Source organism: Mustelus asterias, chromosome 23 (assembly GCF_964213995.1).
Source record: "Mustelus asterias chromosome 23, sMusAst1.hap1.1, whole genome shotgun sequence".
In the NCBI taxonomy this organism is placed as follows: Eukaryota; Metazoa; Chordata; class Chondrichthyes; order Carcharhiniformes; family Triakidae; genus Mustelus; species Mustelus asterias.
In genome coordinates this window covers 56957767-56977501 of record NC_135823.1, presented here as the reverse complement: position 1 = coordinate 56977501, position 19735 = coordinate 56957767, and the positions used below count along the sequence as shown (strand labels likewise).

Here is a 19735-nt window from a genome sequence, read left to right as displayed (position 1 = left end):
GGCCCCTCGAGCCCTGCCCCACCATTCAATAAGATCATGACTGATCTGTTTGTGGCCTCAACTCTGCATTCCACCAACTCCTGATAACCTTTGACTCCTTCTATTAGTCAAGAATTTATCTACCTCTGCCTTAACATTATTCACTGACCCTGTTTCCACTGCTTTCTGCAGAAGTGAGTTCCAAAGATTTTCAACCCTCTGAGAGAAAAACAGCCTCCTCATCTCGCACTTAAGTGGGAGTTGCCTTATTCATAACTTTGTAACTGATTATAAAAAATGTTCTTCAATTTGTTCACAAAATGTATATATTTTAGGATGAAAAAGAGATATGGTCCTGCTAAAATAATGCAGATTTTAACAAGATATTCCTCTGCAACTTTGCTCCTAATGCTAGGATGGCACGGTGGCACAGTGGTTAGCACTGCTGCCTCAACACCAGGGACCAGAGTTCGATTCCCTGCTTGGGTGACTGTCTGTGAGGAGTGTGCACGTTTCCCCTTTTATGCATGGGTTTCCTCCGGGTGCTCCGGTTTCCTCCCACAGTCAGAAAGATGTGCTGGTTAGGGTGCATTGGCCATGCTAAAATCTCCCTCAGTGTACCCGAACAGGTGCCGGAGTGTGGCGACTAGGGGATTTTCACAGTAACTTCATTGCAGTGTTAACGTATGCTCACTTGTGACAAAATAAATTTTAAAAACATAAAGTTGCTGTTGTAGCTTTCATTGATGAAGTAATGGGTACTTTCAGAAGTGTTGTTTGGAACTGTGTTCACGATGTGAACATGATATTTATCAAACGATTTGACTAATGACCATAAATCAATGTCTGGATTCTAGTTCCACTTGAAGGTCTTTCTCAGGAAGAATTGATGTACATCCCCTTTAGTACTTGATTGTTTTCAAATGGGTTTTGTTCCCTTTACTCTTTGCTTGACATAGAGACAAATGAGTAATGTTTTACGGGCAGTGAAGGAGCACAGCAACACTGTTATGGGCTGCATGGTTGTCTACCATGTTCAAGATTTTAACCTTTAGACTGATGACAGTAAAATTAATCAGCATAGCACCTTCTCGTTTGTGGAAGAAGAGCTTTGCTTGGTGGATTGGGAGGCTTTGTATTGCACTAATCTGATTTGCAACATTGTGACACTACATGAATTTGTGTCCATAATTCCCCACCCAGTTCACTTGGCAGCACTTGAAACCATTGAGGCAATGAGAATTTGACGGGCTAATCAATGTCCTGACATACATTTGATCCATCAGTTAGAGACCAGCATTGCCAGAGGCCTGACGTGGGTTGCTTGCTCTGTACTTTATGAAATGGTGTAGTGCATAAAGCCAGGCAGGATTTTTTTTTAGTAGATTATTTCAGTGATATGGTAATGACTATGTTTGCCTTCAACTATGTTTACCATCAAGTAGCATTTTTACTTCAGTTAAAATAATGGAATTTAAAATATTGTAAATCAGATTTCGCAGACTTTATTTCCTGTTACAAGGAAGCTATTGCTTTATTATTCTTTCTATCGCAAATTTACTTTTTAAAATTAATTCATGGGACATGGGCGTCACTGGCTGGCCAGCATTTATTGCCCATCCCTAGTTCCCCTTGTCAGAGGGCAGTTCAGAGTTAACCACATTGCTGTGGCTCTGGAGTCACATGTAAGCCAGACCAGGTAAGGACGGTAGCTTTCTTTATCTAAAGGACATTAGTGAACCAGATGGGATTTTCCAACAATTGACAAAGGTTTCACGGTCATCAGTAGATTCTTAATTCCAGATTACTGTTAAATGGATCACCGGCTAATCCACTCACGGGTCAACATTAATTTTTTGCCCCAAAGCAGCGACAGCAACAGAAACAGTGCTGCAGAAAAATCAACACTGAGATACTCAAAGACCCTGGTGAGAAAGCCCTACTCAGCCAGCGTCTCACTGCCAACCTGATGACTCCCAGTGATCCAGAGACACAGAGTGTCCACAGCACCTGTCTGCCCTCAAGACCTCCAGCAATTGTGAAGAGCCTCTTGGTCACTCGACCAGAAAACACCAAGGCCAGCTCGATGAGAATGACCCAGAGATTCAGGAGGTGATGAGCCACAAATGCAAGGGTTGTGAACCTGAAACAGCAACCCAACTTGAGCAAGAAAGTTGCTCTGCAGAAAGCTGCTCTGCAGGTAACTGAAGGCTGAGGTCCAGCAAAAAAAACCTGTGACATAAAGAATAGATGGTGGGTGGAGAAAGCAGAGGAGATCCAGCAGTTAGCCGACAATCATGACCCGCAAGGTTTCTTTAGCACAATCAAGGCTATCTATGGCCTAAGCACGTAAGGTCCCACCCCATTGAGAGCCAAGAACAGAGAGGAAGTCAGCGCCCACTGGAAGGATCACTTCGAAGACCTTAACAGAAACTGTCTTCAACGCTAGTGTCCTCAGCTCCATCCCATAACATGCTACCTGCCACCATCCCAGTACAACCCCAACCCTGCATGAGGTAGGAAAGGATAACTGACAGCTAAAGAACAACAAAGCATCTGCTCCCACCAGAGCAATAAAACATGGTGGAAAAGCACAATTGGCACAATTACATGACCTCATTTCCTTTATCTAGAAGGCAGAGAACATGCGAGAAGTGCTCAGAGATTCCATCATCATGACCATCTTCAAAAAATGGTGACTAATCCAACTGCAGTAACTACAGAGGAATTTCCCTGCTGTCAGCTACAGGGAAGGTTATCACGAGAGTCCCCTTTAATTGCCTTCTCCCTGTGGTTGAAGAGCATCTCCCAGAGATGCAATGTGGATTCCACCAACTAAGGAGCAAAACGGACATGGTCTCACTGAATGGCAACTACAAGGGAAATACAGGAAGTGGCACCAATCATTGCACATGGCATTCTTTGACCACACAAAGACCTCTGTCTTTGTGAGGTCAAAGAAGGCTGTGTACAATCTCGTTTCCAAACTCTTGTGAGACTTTTGGCCCATGTCGCAGGCTCAAAATCCCACCTAACATCCCCGGAATACTACCCTCGCTGTCTCCAAAAACTTCAATTATCCTGATAGTCTACCCTTGACAATTCGATGCTGACTCACTTTGATCATCTTGTCCAAGTGTTCAGTCATAGAGTCTCTAATAGATTCCAGTAACTTGCTTGAAACTGATGTTAAACTGGCAGGTCTGTTCACACTTCATCAATAGCCCGGCATTGTGTAAGGTCTAGTTTACAGTGTGCTCTCAGCTTTGGTCCAAAAGTCATTGCCAAAATAGGATTCTCAAAGGTAGAACAATAAAATGGAAAGCAGAAGTGCAGCTGTACCGAAATTTACCATTAATTCTTGTTGCAAGTTTTATTGATCTTTGTTTTTCTGTAACCTTCCCCCAAACGTTTAAAGGGAAAACAAAACAAAACTTCAGTTCAGTAAAACTTTCATGAATTGATCCCAATGTGTTTAATTTAACTGATTAAAGGGTTGTGTCAGTTCCTGAAGGAGTAACTTGCCATAAAAATTCCACTGAAAGTACATCATGTTATGACTACACAGTTGCAGATGCTGAACATTTGCAATTTGTTTTGCTGGGTGGAGGAGGGACTAACCACTTTTTGCTTTTAATTAAATTAAAATTTGTTGAATCAGTTTTGATTGAGTAAAATCATCATCATTGTGCAGTTCTGTGTTCCCAAGCACCTCACTGGCTACCCATGACCCTTGTAAAGAACTGTATTGCTCTGCACTGGTACAATATTTCAGATGAACAAAGTGCAGGGACCCATGTTCAATTCTGGCCTTGGGTCACTTTGTGTGGAGTCTGCACATTCTCCCCATGTCTGCGTGGGTTTCCTCCAGGTGCTTTGGTTTCCTCCCACAGTCCAAGGATGTGCAAGTTAGGTTGATTGGCCCTTAGTGTCAGGGGGATTAGCAGGATTAATATGTGGGGTTACAGGGATAGGGCCTGGGTGGGATTGTTGTCAGTGCAGGCTTGATGGGCCAAATGGCCTCCCTCTGCACTGTAGGGATCCTATGACCAACTAATTGTGTTTGGAGCATGTATGGAAAATTTCTGCCTAACAGAATGATGGGAGTCGATCGAATGGTAACTTTTAAAAAGGAATTGGACCTGTGCTTGAAAGGGAAACATATTGAAGGGCTACAGGGAAAGGAATGGGATTAATTGGATAATGCCATTAAAGAGCCAGCACAGGCATGATGGATTGAATGGCCTTCTGATTTGAAGGCTGGATTTCCACCCCATCCCCCCCAAACCCTTAAGGTGGGTTTTCCTGAGGCAGAGATGGCTCACCATTGGTCACCGGCAGGATCTTCTGCTCCTGCTGAAGTCTATGGTGTTTTGTATGACTCACTTGCCCCACTGTCTGGGAGTCCACCACGCGTTGGGGGGTGGATCGTTTTTGGCAGGACCAGAAGATCCCGATGGCGGGAAGAGCGAGAAAATCCCCTCCGATGATTCTTTGTAGTAAACTCCAATGATGGTCATTAAATTGGAACATTGTGTAAACCCAACATCTGTTTTTGCCTACCTTTGTGGACATTTGGCAATGGTATATTTCAGTTGCTGGGTTTCCAGTTACTGAATAAGTGAGGGCTGTGATTTTTGCAGTGGATTAGGATGCATTCAGATGCAGACCAGACTGGTGGGAGTACAAGATCCTGTCTCTGACAGCTGTTGGGGCCTGACTTTAAACGATAGTCACAGTTCCTAGTCGGCAGAAATCCAAAACCTAACCACCACTGTCACTAAATTGGCAGTCTTCTACTGAAAAGCTGCAGAGGTGGCATGTGTGTGAACTGGAAAAATGAACTGATGTAGTAAGAAGTACCGTGAGGAGTTGAAATTAAGGCACATTGATGGGTTACAATAGGAGCTTTGTGTGTCTGAGCTAATGTCTAGTAGAACATTTGCTACTGACAGCATGTATGTGAAAAAAGGAATGGCTTTTTAGCAGTCTTTTTAGTTTGATAGAGGGGCTGGTGACAGTCAGTTTCCATCATTCTGGTAACAGCTCATCCTCCTCTGCACATCAAAATGTTGATGTAAATCATGCCCAGAAATTAGTAATTTCCTGCGCATACTCGCATTGTGTTTGTGTAGCACTGTTTTGTGAAACTGTTGAAAAGTTGCCCTCCTCCCAGCATTTTATTTTTACAAGTTTGTGGAACTCAGAAAGGCAGTGCACAGACATAACATTTCAAATATTCGATTTTTGTGATCTTTGATATTTCGCTTCAGCACAAAACTGTTTTGTTTTTAATGGTGTGGGGTGCACTTTAATTTTGAGCTGCTCATCACACATACACGCACATAGCAAGTGCCGTGGGCTTGATTGATTGGCAGTGTTTTTCAGATGTAGCATAGCTTAGAAAGGGTATTATTTCAAATTTGTTCCTCTGGCGGTTCAACACCCCCCCCTCCCCCTCCCCCCCAGCCCCCCAGCCCCCTCAGCCCTGCAACTCCCACCACCGTTGTGTCCCAAAGTGAGTCTGTGTTTCTCAGCACTTTGGTGATGATTGCCAGCTACTGAATTTACAATTGCATTCAGGGTCCTGGTCACAACTTGTCAATGCAATAATACCTGCGGCAAAGTTTATTTTATAATCAGGCTCTCACACTGTCAGCTTCTGAATTTTGAAAGAAGCATTTTAGCCCTTATGCACCACGGTGTTAACTAATGCATATTAACAAAAAACACTTTAACAATTAATGGTTTTCAAATACCCCAGAGTCTTTTTTTTTTATATGAAGACCATTACTGTAATTGCTGAATCTTGATTTTATTTTAATTACGACTGCGTATTTATTCAATAGGTCTTAAGATGATACGTTCTGAATAATGTCCAGAAGCCCTCTTACCGTTCAAGTCTGTTGCTCAGCCAATTTAATGGAACCTTTTTAACAACCAGTATTTTTCATCATCGAGTTGAGCTTTTTCACAGCCTTTTGCCTTTCATCCTTTAGCACAGACTATCAAAGAGATCCCATAATCATTGCCAAACGAGCAAAGCCACAGCATATCATTAAAATATATAATTTGTTGAAGTATATAGATTAATAGGAATTAGTCTATTGACATTCAATGCTGATAAGATTCATTATTTCGATGTTGTCTAAGGGGAATACATTTTCAGATGACTCACAGCATAAATTTTTAATTAGCTGGAAACTACAACTGTTCTAAATTAATTTTATATTTGCAACAATTTAACATTCCACAAGCACAATTTTCTTTGCAGCATGAATCTTAATAGTATTTTCAAATCATTTTAAAAATGGGTGCCTTTTCTGGCATACTTTATATTACTGTAGCTGCTCAGTGTTTAAAATGGTAACAACATGCGCTCAGTAAATTTAATTTCAGTGTAGTGCTCGGCATTGGGCGCCTATTGTTTAGTACATTTTTAATGTTATTTATGTCACTTCATTATCTACCAGAATATGTAACATGAGAACTGCAGCTAGTTGGGCACGACATGTTTTTGCATTAGTAGGAACACATATGGGTGGCGAGTTTTATTGGGACACTCATTCTAATAATGCAATGCCTCTTTGTCTATTTAACACAGTTAATGAAGCTGCAAAAATACATGTGGATGTTATTTTAGACAATCTGTTTTAAATGGCATCATTCATGCGTGAAATAGGTTTTTTTGGGGTTCTGAGTTCTCTCTTTAGTTTTCTGTACAGCCTTGTTATTAACTGTTTGTGATTTGATTTTTTTTAAGGAATTGAGTTTTCATATCGGGACATGTCCCACATGATCATGTTAGAGGAAGTATCATAGAACTAATAGAATCCCCACAGTGCAGAAGGCGGCCATTCGGTCCATTGACCCTGCACTGACAACCCAAGATCCCTGGCGCAGTGAGGCAGCAGTGCTAACCACTCTGCCACCTTGCCGCCCATCAGATAGTTTTCTATTGAATACAAAGATTCCTATTAGGTACATTTTAACACGAGGGGTTTTCAGAGAGAATGGGGATATGGACTGGGAGAGAAACACCCGACAAAGAAGTTTGGACATTTTTTAAACTCCTGTGCTTTATTTTTAAATAATTCATCATGATTTCCCGAAATCTAGTGGCAGTGACATTGGAAATTGCGGACACAGGAGTGTTCTCGGGCATCAGGTCTGCGCTGAGGTGCAGGTTTCCTCAGGGTCTGCTGTTGCTGGGAAGGAATGGGTTGGTTAAGACTTCAGGGCCCAAAGCCTCCCTGTAGGGTCTTGGGGAACGCTCCTCTATTCCTCCTGACTCACAATGAACCCTTAAAAAGGGCATTTTGAACACATAACTTGCAGCCTTTGACATTTCCATCCACGATGTAGCTGTTGGAGTTGGCCCATGCAAGCCTCCCAATTGTGAGGGCTAAAATTGCCAGTGAATCATCTGACTGCAACTTTTCAATATATTGAAGACCTTTTGCCTCCCTGAGGCAAGTTGCATTCCCATTCCTGTTTTGAAGTAAGTCCTAAGGGCTGGAATATGGTGTGACTTTCGTGAATTTATTTCTAGAATTTGTTGCAGTTCATTAGCAATTTATTTGTTATCATTAGGATAATTTGAAGTAATGATGAGATAAACATATGAGCAGTGAAATATTCTGTTGTTCTGTATTGGGGTTGTCTTCAATCTTCCTTGAAATCTGTAGAAAAAGGCAACCTGAGCTGATGAAATTTTTGCTCACTTTAGGGTTGAGGTTTTGATATCTGTTCTGCTTCCTCTGTTCTTTGTAAATAATTTTAAATTAATTTTCAAAGTCAATAATTAATTTGTTGCTTGTTCAGCAAATGAGTCTTGCATTTGGTTTACTGCTTCCATGTGAGCAGTTTGCTGCAATTGTAATTATTATTGACAACCAGCATTAGCTTCATTGATGCCAAAGTAATGAGAAGTGGAAAATATTCCCACAGGTTTCATTCTAAAATCTGTAAGGAATTTTACAAATTATTTCCAGGCTTTTGGGGACCTTGGACTGGGTTACTCACTTTGATCTTCAGCCAGTCGCACTCTTTCTACTCTCTGTTATCATGTATCCTACACATACTGCATCACCTGTCATATGATGATTAATGTTCCTCAATCTATAATCTCTGATGATCCCCCTTTTCCTTTGACATGTCACCATGAGCTCTCTGTTCAAATGAACACTGTGTTGACAATGTAGCCAGTGTTTATCACTTTGAGTGACTAATTGTCAAAGCAAAGGTTCAATTTTTGGATTACAAATTACATGTTGCAACTAACGAGTACCTGGTGAGAAGATAGGACTCGCTTTCTATTTCAGCACTTTGACATTTATAACCTCTTTTGTTATTTTGTCTGTGTAATTGGTGACATCATCCCCAACTAACACAAAACGTGCAGCCTTCCAGTCGATGTTTATGAAGTTTTCTAAAACTAGTATCCACTATAATGGAGAGGCTCCTTTTCTTACCTGACAGATAACCTTTTATTTTCAAGATGTGGAGATGCCAGTGTTGGACCAGGGTGGACAAGATGAGAGGTCATACAACACCAGGTTATAGTCTAACAAGCTTATTTGAAATCACAAGCTTTCAGAGCACTGATCCTTCATCAGGTGAAGAGGTGCACAAGCACAGAATGTATAGGCGGAGTGACGATAGCCCGACACTAACAGGTAATCAAGGGTTGCCTTCAAACAGCCGCCTAACCTCAAACAGACCATCGTTCGCAGCAAGCTACCCAGCCATCAGGGGAACAGCAACCATGACACCACACAACCCTGCCATGGTAACCTCTGGAGGACATGCCAGATCATCGACACAGATACCACCATCACACGGGGGAACACCCACCCACCAGGTGGTGGCGAGTCGGCCAACGTAGTCTACCTCATACACTGCAGGAAAGGATGCCCCAGAGCATGGTACATCGGCGAGACCATGCAGACACTACAACGACGGATGAACGGAGACCGCACAACAATTGCCAGGCAGGAGTGTTCCCTCCCAGTCGGAGAACACTTCAGCATCCAAAGATGTTCAGCCTCCGATCTTCAAGTAAGCATTCTCCAAGGCAGTCTTCGAGATGTACGACAACGCAGAATCGCCAAGCAGAAACTGATAGCCAAGTTCTGCACTCATGAGGACAGCCTTAACTGTGATCTTGGGTTCATGTTGCGCTACATGTAACCCCACCATACTGTTCGGTGGGGGAAAAATCTCCCTGACTGTCCTGTTTCGACACCATACACACCTTGATTACGGGTGATGATCTTTCTACCTGAATTAGTTTGCAAAGTGTTTAGCACCATCTCATTCTTTGATTGTTTGTAATTATCTCTGCCTTAAATGATCAGTTCTGAGGTCATCCCTTCACTTGTTATAGAGCCTGTCGGCACTTTGCACATACTGAATATACTTAACTGCTTGCATTTGTCTATTAGCACTCGTGATTACTTGTAAAAGATGCATTTTCAGCTGGTCTATACAGTCTGTACTTACCCTTTGACACTCTTGATTACCTGTTAGTGTCGGGCCATTGTCACTCTGCCCATATACTCTGTGCCTGCGCACCTCGCTACACTTCACCTGACAAAGGAGCAGTGCTCCAAAAGCTTGTGATTTCAAATAAATCTGTTGGGCTATAACCTGGTGTCTTGGAACCTCTCTCTTATTTTCAAGCTTGTGATTAATGTCCTGCTAGTGTTCAAAAATACCAGCCTTGTGACAGAATTATGGGATTGCACAATTATAAAACTCAACACTTATCCCATTTGTTACTTTATTTGTGATAAAATGGTATTGAAGTTTCAACCTTTGGGGTATTTTTTGGATATATTTTTCATAAAGGAAGTTAAGCCTGATCATGCAAGTGAGCACTAAGCTTGAGTGCTTGACTCTAAGTCCTCAACCACCCCTTATAATATTAACAAGTGTAGTCTGTGTACATTCCACCAAATGCAAAGCTTTTATTATTGTGGAGTCAGGAAGGAATAGAAACCTAGGTTTATGTTGACTTTATGCGGCCTAGAAATGAACTTGTACTGCATAAGAACGTAGGAATATAGGAATTTGAAGCAGAAGTAGACAAATCTTGCCCTTCGAGCCTGCTCCACCATTTAATCAGATCATGGCTGATCTCTCCCTGGTCTCAAATTCACCTCCCTACCTGTTCCCCATATCCCTTTGACCTGTTTTTAAAATCAGAAATATATCTATCTCCTTCTTGAAACCATTCAATGATTCAGGCTCCAGCACACTATGAGGCAGCGAGTTCCACAAATTCACCACCCTCTGTGAGAAGTAGCTCCTCCTCATCTAAGTTTTAAATCTACCACCTTTCAACCTATACCTATGACCTCTTGTTCTAGATTGCCCCATAAGAGAAAACATTTAGTCTATATTTACTCTATCAGTCCCTTTTAAAATTTTATAGACCTCGATCAGATCCTCTCTCATCCTTCTAAACTCCAGCGAGTACAAGCCCAAACTGTTTAATCTCTCCTCATACGTCAACGCTTTCATCCCAGGAATCAATCTGGTGAACCTCCTCTGCTGCCTCCAATGCCACCGCATCCTTCCTCAAATAAGGAGACCAAAACTAATACTCCAGATGTGGTCTCACTAACACCCTATACAATTGCAACAACACGTCTCTTATACTCCAGTCCCCTTGCAATAAACACCAACCTCCCATTTGCCTTTTTTTATTACATATTGTACCTGTACACTGACTTTTTGCGATTCATAAACAAAGACACTCAGATCCCTCTGCCCAGATGAATTCTGAATCTGCTTCCCATTTAGATAATAATTTGCCTTTCTATTTTTCTGACCAAAATGGGTAACCATACACTTATCCACATTAAACTCTGCTAAATTTTGGCCCATTCTCCTAGTCTATCTACATCCGTCTGTAAAATCTTTATATCTTCTTCACTGTCTGCTTTCCCACCTATTTTAGTATCATCCACAAATTTTGCTATGTTACCCTCTGTCCCTGCTTGCAGATCATTTATATAGATTCTAAACAGTTGAGGTCTGAGGACTTACCCCATGGCACCCCGCTAGTTACAGTTCTCTAGCCAGAGAAGGACCCCTTTATCGCCACCCTCTGCTTTCTGTCAGTCAGCCAATCCTCAATCCATAAAAAGATGAAAGTTGCTTTGTAACTTTTTGCAGTTTACCATTGAAGGAGCCCTCGTTATCTTTGGATGCCAAACGTAATACTCCCACCTAGCCTCTCTATAAATCAATTTTTGTGCTATTTCAAAGCAAGAATATCCCATCAAATGCATTGCATGAAAGTGCTGATTTTGGGCATCATGGGTGTTTGATCTACCATCAGAAACCTTTGGAGCAAAGAATTAGCTGGAATTGTGAACAATACTGATTGGGGGAGTTGTGGGGGAATATTTACATCTGTGCTAGCAGATGTAAATATTCTAATCCTATTCAATAAATATTGCTTAACATAGACCGAAGTGTGTTCAAAAGCAACAACACATTGAAAGGTTCATATGAGAGCCAAAGAAATTTATCAGCATTGTGAATGCTCAAATTTGCCAGGCTCACAGAAATCCATTTTCTTATATATGTGTACATGTTGATCGAAAAGGCATTATTCATGTGGCAGAACGAAATGTGATGCCTGACAGATGTAACAAGAAGTACTGGTAATGTTTACCAGAATTACACACAGTAATTTTAATATGTAATGCTTCTGAGTCATGTTTGATTATAGTCAAGTTTGTTCTTCTGCGATGTGAAAAGGCTGCTCGTAAAATAATCTGATAAACTACATAGATTTTTGATTCTAGAAGTAATGCTGAAATTATTACTCTACTAGTCCTGACTCGAGCTCCTGTAAGATGATTAAATGTTTTATTCTTTGTTTTATTATGGTGGTGCAGTGTGTGTCAGCTTCACAAGCAGGTGCATCATTAGAGTATTTTAAAATGTTGATGATATGGTTCCTCAGTGAGCCTCCCAAATCTCCACATTGTCATATAAACTTGGCTTGTGTCATTCCATAATGATGCTTGCTTAACCCAACCACGGTGCTGACTTCAGGAGTGTGACCAGTGCTTTAAGGACAAAGTATTGTGTGAAAACTTGTGCAGAGTTGCCTCCTTCCAACCCAAAAGTGAGAATAGCCACAGGAAAATAGTTGAATTAAGGAGAATTGGTGAAGGCTGAACATCTAATGCATATTGATTGTTCAATTTTTTCTTTATGTTTAGTAGGATAATCTATCCTTGCATGTAACGTGGAGTTCCTAAGCACTTTAAAGCCAAGACTTCTGTTTCAAGAGTATGCTTTATCAGTTACAAATTAGCTAATTATAGGAAGAAGGAAAATTATCAATTTTTTGGGGTGAATCCTGCACCCCAACTGGTTATCAAAGGAAGGGGAAGGAAATTGGAGGGACAGTCATCCCACCCAGTCTTTGTACATGCACCACCCTGAGCGTCATCCTGAGAACAGATTACCTGAACATCTTCATGCTCAAAAAACATGGTGAGGCAATTTTCCGGCCTTGCTCGCACAGACGTACATCCCCTTATGGCCAGAGACTTGCGAGAGAAGCCATAATGGGATTTGCGGCAAGGTGATCTCATTTTGAAATTCTCCCCATCTCTGGCCAGCGATGTAATCTGGTTCACATCAGATTTGCATACATTAGTATTAATCTAAATATTCAAAATTGGCTTGAAGCCGAATCCTCCAGCCTCTTTAAATTCTCCCACCTGCCAGCGTGAGATGAAGCAGGTGAGAATCACATCTGATTTCCAGAGATGGAAACCAGACGTGATGACCAGACGGAGGGGCTAGGAGGCCATTATAGTCCTGGGTGGTCAGGAACATGGCTGCACATTCCCCTGGCACTGCCAGGATACCGGGGGCAGTGTCAGGTTGGCACTGTTTAGGGGGGGAGCCTGAAGTGGATGGGGTCTATAGGTGAACCCATTGCAGGGATTCTCACACTTGCTATGATGAGGGGGGTGGGGTCCCGATGATGCCAACGATTAAGGGGGAGCCTTTGATGTTGGTGATGGGAAGGAGGGGGGGGGCCTTAATCTGAGATCAGGATGCCCTATAAAATGGCGCCCTGATTTCTCTGAGGAGCAGACCTTGCTGGTGTCTTTAGGCTATCATTCACGGCACGTATCACTCCCCCTCAACCTCCCAAAAATGACTAAGGGATCCCACCAACTGACCTGGCGGGAATCGCTCCGACTCCAATTGTTTTGGAGAATTGCGCCTGTTGTGTGAGAAGGGGAAGAAGTGTGAAGGGAAGAGAATGAAGTTTTGTACAGCTTTACATTGAATTCTTAAACAGCAATGTACAAGAGTTCCTGAGGTATTAATTAAATACTTCACTCCTATAGTCCAACTGCTCTCCAAATTAAAGGCTGAATTTTCTATTGTGAAATTCGGAATTCTCAAAATTTTATCTGTTAAAGTGGCATTTGCTTATGTCAGTTTTTGTGGGCAGTCACAGCTGATGTCATGAAGCATTATACTCTTAAATAACTCTAAAAAATGTTTCATTCTGGAGAATAGATATTTTTCAGTGCTGGTAACCTCACTGATTACTTGAGGCAAATAGAACCAGGAGTAGCTCATTCTACCCCTTGAGTCTGTTGGATCATGGCTGAACTGTGTCGCAAAGCTATTTACTTATCCCGGTTCCATAATCCTTAACACCCTTGCCGAAGAGTAAAATGATCTTTCTCAGTTTTGAAATGTTCAACTGACCTAGGCTGGAATTTTACTGGCCCGCTCGCCACAGAAATCAGAGCGGGCAAGGGGGCGAAACATGGGAAGGTCCGTTGACCTAGGACGGGATTTTACAGTTTTGGGACGAGTGAGGCTGTAAAATCTTGCTCCTAGCATCAGCAGCTGTTTGGGGGAGAGAGTTTCAAATTTTCACCCCTCTGCGTGAAGAGCTGCTTCCTGAATTCACCCCTGAATTGTCTTATTCCAATTTTAAGATGATGCCGCCTTTGTTCTGGGCTCACCAGGAGAAGTAATTTCTCTCTAACCTATTTAAACTTTCAGTCCTCTGAAGCATTTCAATTAGATCACCCCTTAACCTCAAGAAAATACAAGACCAGTCTATTTCTTAAATTAAATTATTGTGCCATTTATGCATAATGAATGCTATTTTAGCCTTCATCAATGGAAGTATTTTATTGATTTGTTAATAGAGAATATTCCAATTTTTTTCACAGCCTGAAGAACTTACCAATGCCCTGGAAATTAGCAACATTGTATTTACCAGCATGTTTGCCCTGGAAATGATTCTTAAACTTCTTGCATTTGGCCTTTTTGGTTACATTAAGAATCCATACAATATCTTTGATGGAATTGTCGTCATTATCAGGTAGGCTTACGATACTTGTTTCTCTCTCTCTTTGTGGTGGTATATGTTTGAACTTCTATTTGTTTAACGAAAACACATTTCCACAGCTTGCAAATTGGAGTCTGAAGCATTTTGTTGGCCATAAAAAAAAATGTTCAATCTCTGTTCCAGTATGGGACTGAGCAGTGTGATCAACCGTCTGTAAAAGGCTAAAAAAAATGAGCATCAAAACTTCGGATGTAATGGTAGATCCTTCCTACTCAACATGTGACTAGAACAAAAAAACCAGTTAAGAAACTTGAGTTGCAACATGGAGCTGATCATGTGATTGGAGGTACCCCAAATCCTGCTGCACATGACGTTGAGAAGTAGTTGTGCTTGACTGGTGTGCCCACTCACAGTTCCTGGTTGTAGGTTTCCTCACTCACACTCTCTTTAGAATAGATTGACAGCTTACACAACCCCCTCAAAGGAGGAAGCTTATCTAGTCTAAGCACCTGCACCTGGATTTTTCTCTCCCTCAGGCTCTGTTCATCCCCAGACCTACTTTCTTTTTGGTTTCAAGCCTAGTTCTTCACACGTACACTCCCCAGTCTCTCAGCCCAGGACCCCTCGTCTGACTGCACCTTGCTGCACAGAATGAGAACCAAGTGAGATTTGATAAAACATTTTTGAAATCTAAAGATAGGAAAGACAGTTCACAAGTTAAAAATATTGTTCCGATACCTTTTTTCATTAAAGCAATGGGGAAAAATCCTCCAGTGTGATATGATTCCCAAAGACACTTATATGAGGTTCCCTCGTATGCTATTTTAGATAAAACATGGCTGTGTTTAATTTGAAAAGATTAATTCATCTGTTCATACTTGAGCAGTGCAATTTCAACCCTGAAGTATTTAAATTTGATTGTTTGAGGCTATCTTTCGTCTCGCATCATATTTATTCATTGACAATTTCCTCATGTCTGGACCCACTAAAAAGTAAAGTTTATTTACTGACGTTAACACTGCAGTGAAGTTACGTGAAATTCCCCTAGTCGCCACACTCAGGCGCCTCTTCGGGTCAATGCACCTAACCAGCATATTTTTCGGACTGTGGGAGGAAACCGGAGCACCCGGAGGAAACCCACGCAGACATGATGCAAACTCCACACAGACAGTGACCCAAGCCAGGAATCGAACCCAGGTCCCTGGCGCTGTGAGGCAGCAGTGCTAACCACTGTGCCACCACATAAGTTTCTTTTGCCCTGTTTCACCTGAAGATCGGTTGCGGACATTTAGGGAGATGTAATAATATTCTAAAACCTCCCGAGCCATTCCTCTGAGCAAGAGGAAAGTTAACTTTAAGAATGGCTAATTTGAGAGCAAGCTTTTTTTTTAAAAAAAACTCTTTCAGAGAGAGACTGGTCCTCCTGCTCCTAAAAATAAGGCGGTAAACATAATTTTCTTGTTTATTATTAGTGTGTGGGAAATTATTGGTCAGTCCGATGGTGGCCTTTCAGTGCTGAGAACATTCCGGCTGCTCCGAGTTTTGAAACTAGTCCGCTTCCTGCCTGCACTGCGGCGCCAGCTAGTGGTTCTGATGAAAACCATGGACAATGTGGCTACATTCTGCATGCTGCTCATGCTGTTCATATTTATCTTCAGGTGATTATGAAAACTCATTTGCATGGTAATTCAACATAACATATTTTACTGCAGCGTAGCGAATTTAATTTTTACTCGCCATGCAATAGATGAAAATGACAGACAGGAAAAGATCAGCTGGTCCATTGAGTCTGTCCCACACTGGTGATGGCTGTTTCAGCATTTTTAGTTTATTGGTATCACAAGTAGGCTTACATTAACACTGCTATGAAGTTACTGTGAAAATCCCCTTGTCGCCACACTCCGGCGCCTGTTCGGGTACACTGAGGGAGAATTTAGCATGGCCAATCCACCTAACCAGCATGCCTTTTGGACTGTGGGAGGAAACTAGAGCACCCGGAGGAAACCCACGCAGACACGGGGAGAACGCGCAGACTCCGCACAGACAGTGACCCAAGCCAGGAATCAAACCCGGGTCCCTGGTGCTGTGAGGTAGCAGTGCTAACCACTGTGCCACCGTGCACTACAGCATCATGGCAGGACACTTCCTTACCTACCGAATCCTGTCAAGCCCCACTCCTGACTGTAGCCATACAGTAGAAACATAGAAACTAGATGCAGGAGTAGGCCATTTGGTCCTTTGAGCCTGCTCTAGTATTCATTGTGATCATGGCTGATCATCAAATTCAATATCCTGATCCTGCCATGCCTCCCCAAATCCCTTGATCCCTTTAGTCCCAAGAGCTATTTCTAATTTCTTCATGCAATCACACAATGGTTTGGCCCCAATTACTTTCTGTGAGTGAATTCTACATATTCACCACCCTCTGGGTGAAGAAATTTCTCCTCTCCTCAGTCCTAAAAGGCTTACCCTTTATCCTCAAACTGTGACCCCTAATTTTGGACTCCCCCACCATTGGGAACATTCTTTCTGAATCTATCCTGTCTAATCTTGTTTGAATTTTATAAGTTTCTATGAGATCACCTTTCACTCTTCTAAACTCCAGTGAACACAATCCTAACCGACTTAATCTCCCGGAAGAGGCAAAAACCCAGGGCCAATAAGGAAAGGAATGCTCAAGGAAAACTCTCTTCCGATGCCCCAGGAAATCACATAAATCATGAGTTTTCCATAAACGTGTGATGCAATCTTTGTCCCTGTCAAGAACACATCTAGCTCCTTCTTGAATCATAGAATGGTTACAGCACAGAAGGAAGTCCCTCATGTCTGTGCTGGCTCACTCACTAAAAGAGAAATCTATCTCGTCCCACTCATCTGCATTTTCCCTGCACACCCTTCCTCCTCAGATAATTCTCTCGATCTCCTTTGAAACCCTTGACTGAATCTGCTTCCACCACATTCCCAGGCAATGCACTCCAAATCGTAACCACTTGTTGGGTTAAAAAAAAAGTTCTTCCTTGTGTTATCATTGCTTCTTTTGCCATTCACCTTAAATCTCCGGAAATTGCAGGAGAGTTTTCTTGTTAATAAAAGCAGATGTTTGATGTCTGTATTCTCAATCATGTAAAACTTACGTTAAAAGCATCCTGGTTGTTAGTGCTGATGTGCTGCTGTCTGTTACATTACTCCCAATTTGGTAAAGGTTATTCTGGTTTAACCCACAGTATTCTCGGCATGCACCTGTTTGGATGTAAGTTCAGCCTGAAGACTGAGAATGGAGACACAATCCCAGACAGAAAGAATTTTGATTCTTTATTGTGGGCAATTGTCACTGTATTCCAGGTGAGGCTGTCCCAAAAGCAAAAGTTGCTGCTTCTTTTCAAATCACAATGGGATACATTACATGGCGGGGGGTGGGGGCTAGTGTGGCCGGTGATCGGGGGTTGAGGCTGGCAATCGGGTCCGGCAATCGGGAGGAATGGTCGGAGTCGGCAATTGGGAGGGGTGGTCGAGGCCAGTGATCGGCGGGGGTGGGAGTTCTGGGCCGGTGATCGGGGATGGGGGAGCTATCAGGAAGAAGGTGATCAGGAGGCGTGGGGAATCAGGAGGCTGGGGATTGGGGGTGACGTGGGGGTGATCAGGACGTCGGTGATGTCCAGGGGGACAGCCATTCCCATGGGGAGAAAGGCCATGTCTGTGGCGGGGGGGGGGGGGGGGGGGGGGTGGGGGGGGGGAGGTGATGTCAACTGATCATTGGGCACGTGTGCGATGGCCCTCTGAGCATTCTGTTGCCAGCCTCTGGCAGGTTTAGGCTCTGTCCTTCCTACTGGTGTGAATCGCCTGACGGCCTCTGCATTGTACAAAGTGCCGTAAATAACTGAGACTCAGCTTGCTGAAAAACCAGGCTGAAAACCTCCCGTTTTCCCACCCATTGGACACTTCAAATTATTTTGGGAATATCTCCCCCTGTATGTTTTCTGAAAAGGAATTAGATATAACTCTTGGGGATAAAGGGATCAACAGATAGGGGGGAAAACGGGAACAAGTTATTGAATTGGATGATCAGCCATGATCGTAATGAATAGTGGGAGCAGGCTCGAAGGGCCAAATGGCCTACTCCTTATTCTATTTTCTGTGTTTCTGGGCAGGACTTTCCAGCCACGCTCGCCCCAAAGCTGGAAAATCCCATTTGAGGTCAACGGACCTTTGCATGGTTCCCCTCCCCCACCCTCCCACCCCCCGGCCTGCTACGATCTCTGTGGCAGTTTGGATGAAAAAATTCCCTCCTCTGTGTTTAACTGTATGTGCCTTCACCATTCTCCCAACACCATCACATTTTGTACTGGCAATTTGGAGTAAAAATATAAACAAGCGTGTATCAATACCAGTCGCCAGCCTGGATAACTGGGAAGGGTTAGTGGCAGGAAGTGCATCTAGTTGTAAAAGTACCTGCCAAGTCCCCTAGAAAATTGATGGTGAACATGAAAGTGATCAAGAACCATTCGTGGCGACCCCATGCAACATGTGAAAAGCCAAAAGAGGAAGGAAGGAATCTGGAATAAGAATATGGACGAGCCTCCATAGCTTCATGCTGAAATAGTAATGTCAAGTTCTTTGTCCTTTAGATCCTTACGCAGGAGGATTGGAATGTAGTCCTGTATAATGGAATGGCCTCCACCTCACCTTGGGCTGCCTTCTACTTTGTGGCATTAATGACTTTTGGCAATTATGTGCTTTTCAACTTGCTGGTTGCTATTCTTGTGGAAGGCTTCCAAGCAGAGGTAAGTTGTGTCTTAGACTTGTTTTCGGTCATTGTATGGTCTTCCCTCATCTTTTCTTGGTGTCTTCTGTTCCTGTATTCTCCCCTACTCCATCAATGCCGGCTGTGGAATTTAGCCTGTATAACCCTGTCTGTTGAAATTTCTCTTTAGTCCCCTCTGCCTTGTCAGCTTCTTTCATAAATCTCCCTGGAAACCCTTTTCAATCAGATCTTGCTTCCTCATTCTGCCTCTTTCCCCACCCCCCGCCCACCCAATCCCTCCTTCTTAGCATCCACCAAACACCCTATTTCCTTACTGAAAGCACTTGGTCCATAGCCCTGAAGGTTACAAGACTTCAGGTGCACATTTAGACAACTATACTGGCTGCTGGGCCAACTCTCGTCCACATAAATGGTCTACATGCTTCCGAATGATTCTTCCATGTACATCCATTTCATAACACAAAGGACCTGTTTTTGGTACAACTCCTGGGACCCAACTTAATCCAAAATTTCTGGCATACACGACTTCCTCTACTGAAAACAACCTCGTTGATTTTCCTGAATCATGATTTTTCTTCTGACTGCAATGCCTGGCCTCTAACCCTCTCCAGGGTATTCGGAAACACCAGACTGAG

The 19735-nt window shown here is 42.7% G+C and overlaps 1 protein-coding gene across 1 annotated transcript in view; it reads left to right on the top strand.

The window, feature by feature from the left end:
- cacna1ha (calcium channel, voltage-dependent, T type, alpha 1H subunit a) overlaps window positions 1–19735 on the top strand; it is a 493154-nt gene that overhangs the window by 379556 nt on the left and 93863 nt on the right. Inside the window, exons 10-13 of the mRNA XM_078239890.1 lie at window positions 14220–14371; window positions 15811–15996; window positions 17563–17680; window positions 18964–19119. Of these exons, the coding sequence (XP_078096016.1) occupies window positions 14220–14371; window positions 15811–15996; window positions 17563–17680; window positions 18964–19119 (612 nt within the window). The remainder of the gene's footprint in view (window positions 1–14219; window positions 14372–15810; window positions 15997–17562; window positions 17681–18963; window positions 19120–19735) is intronic.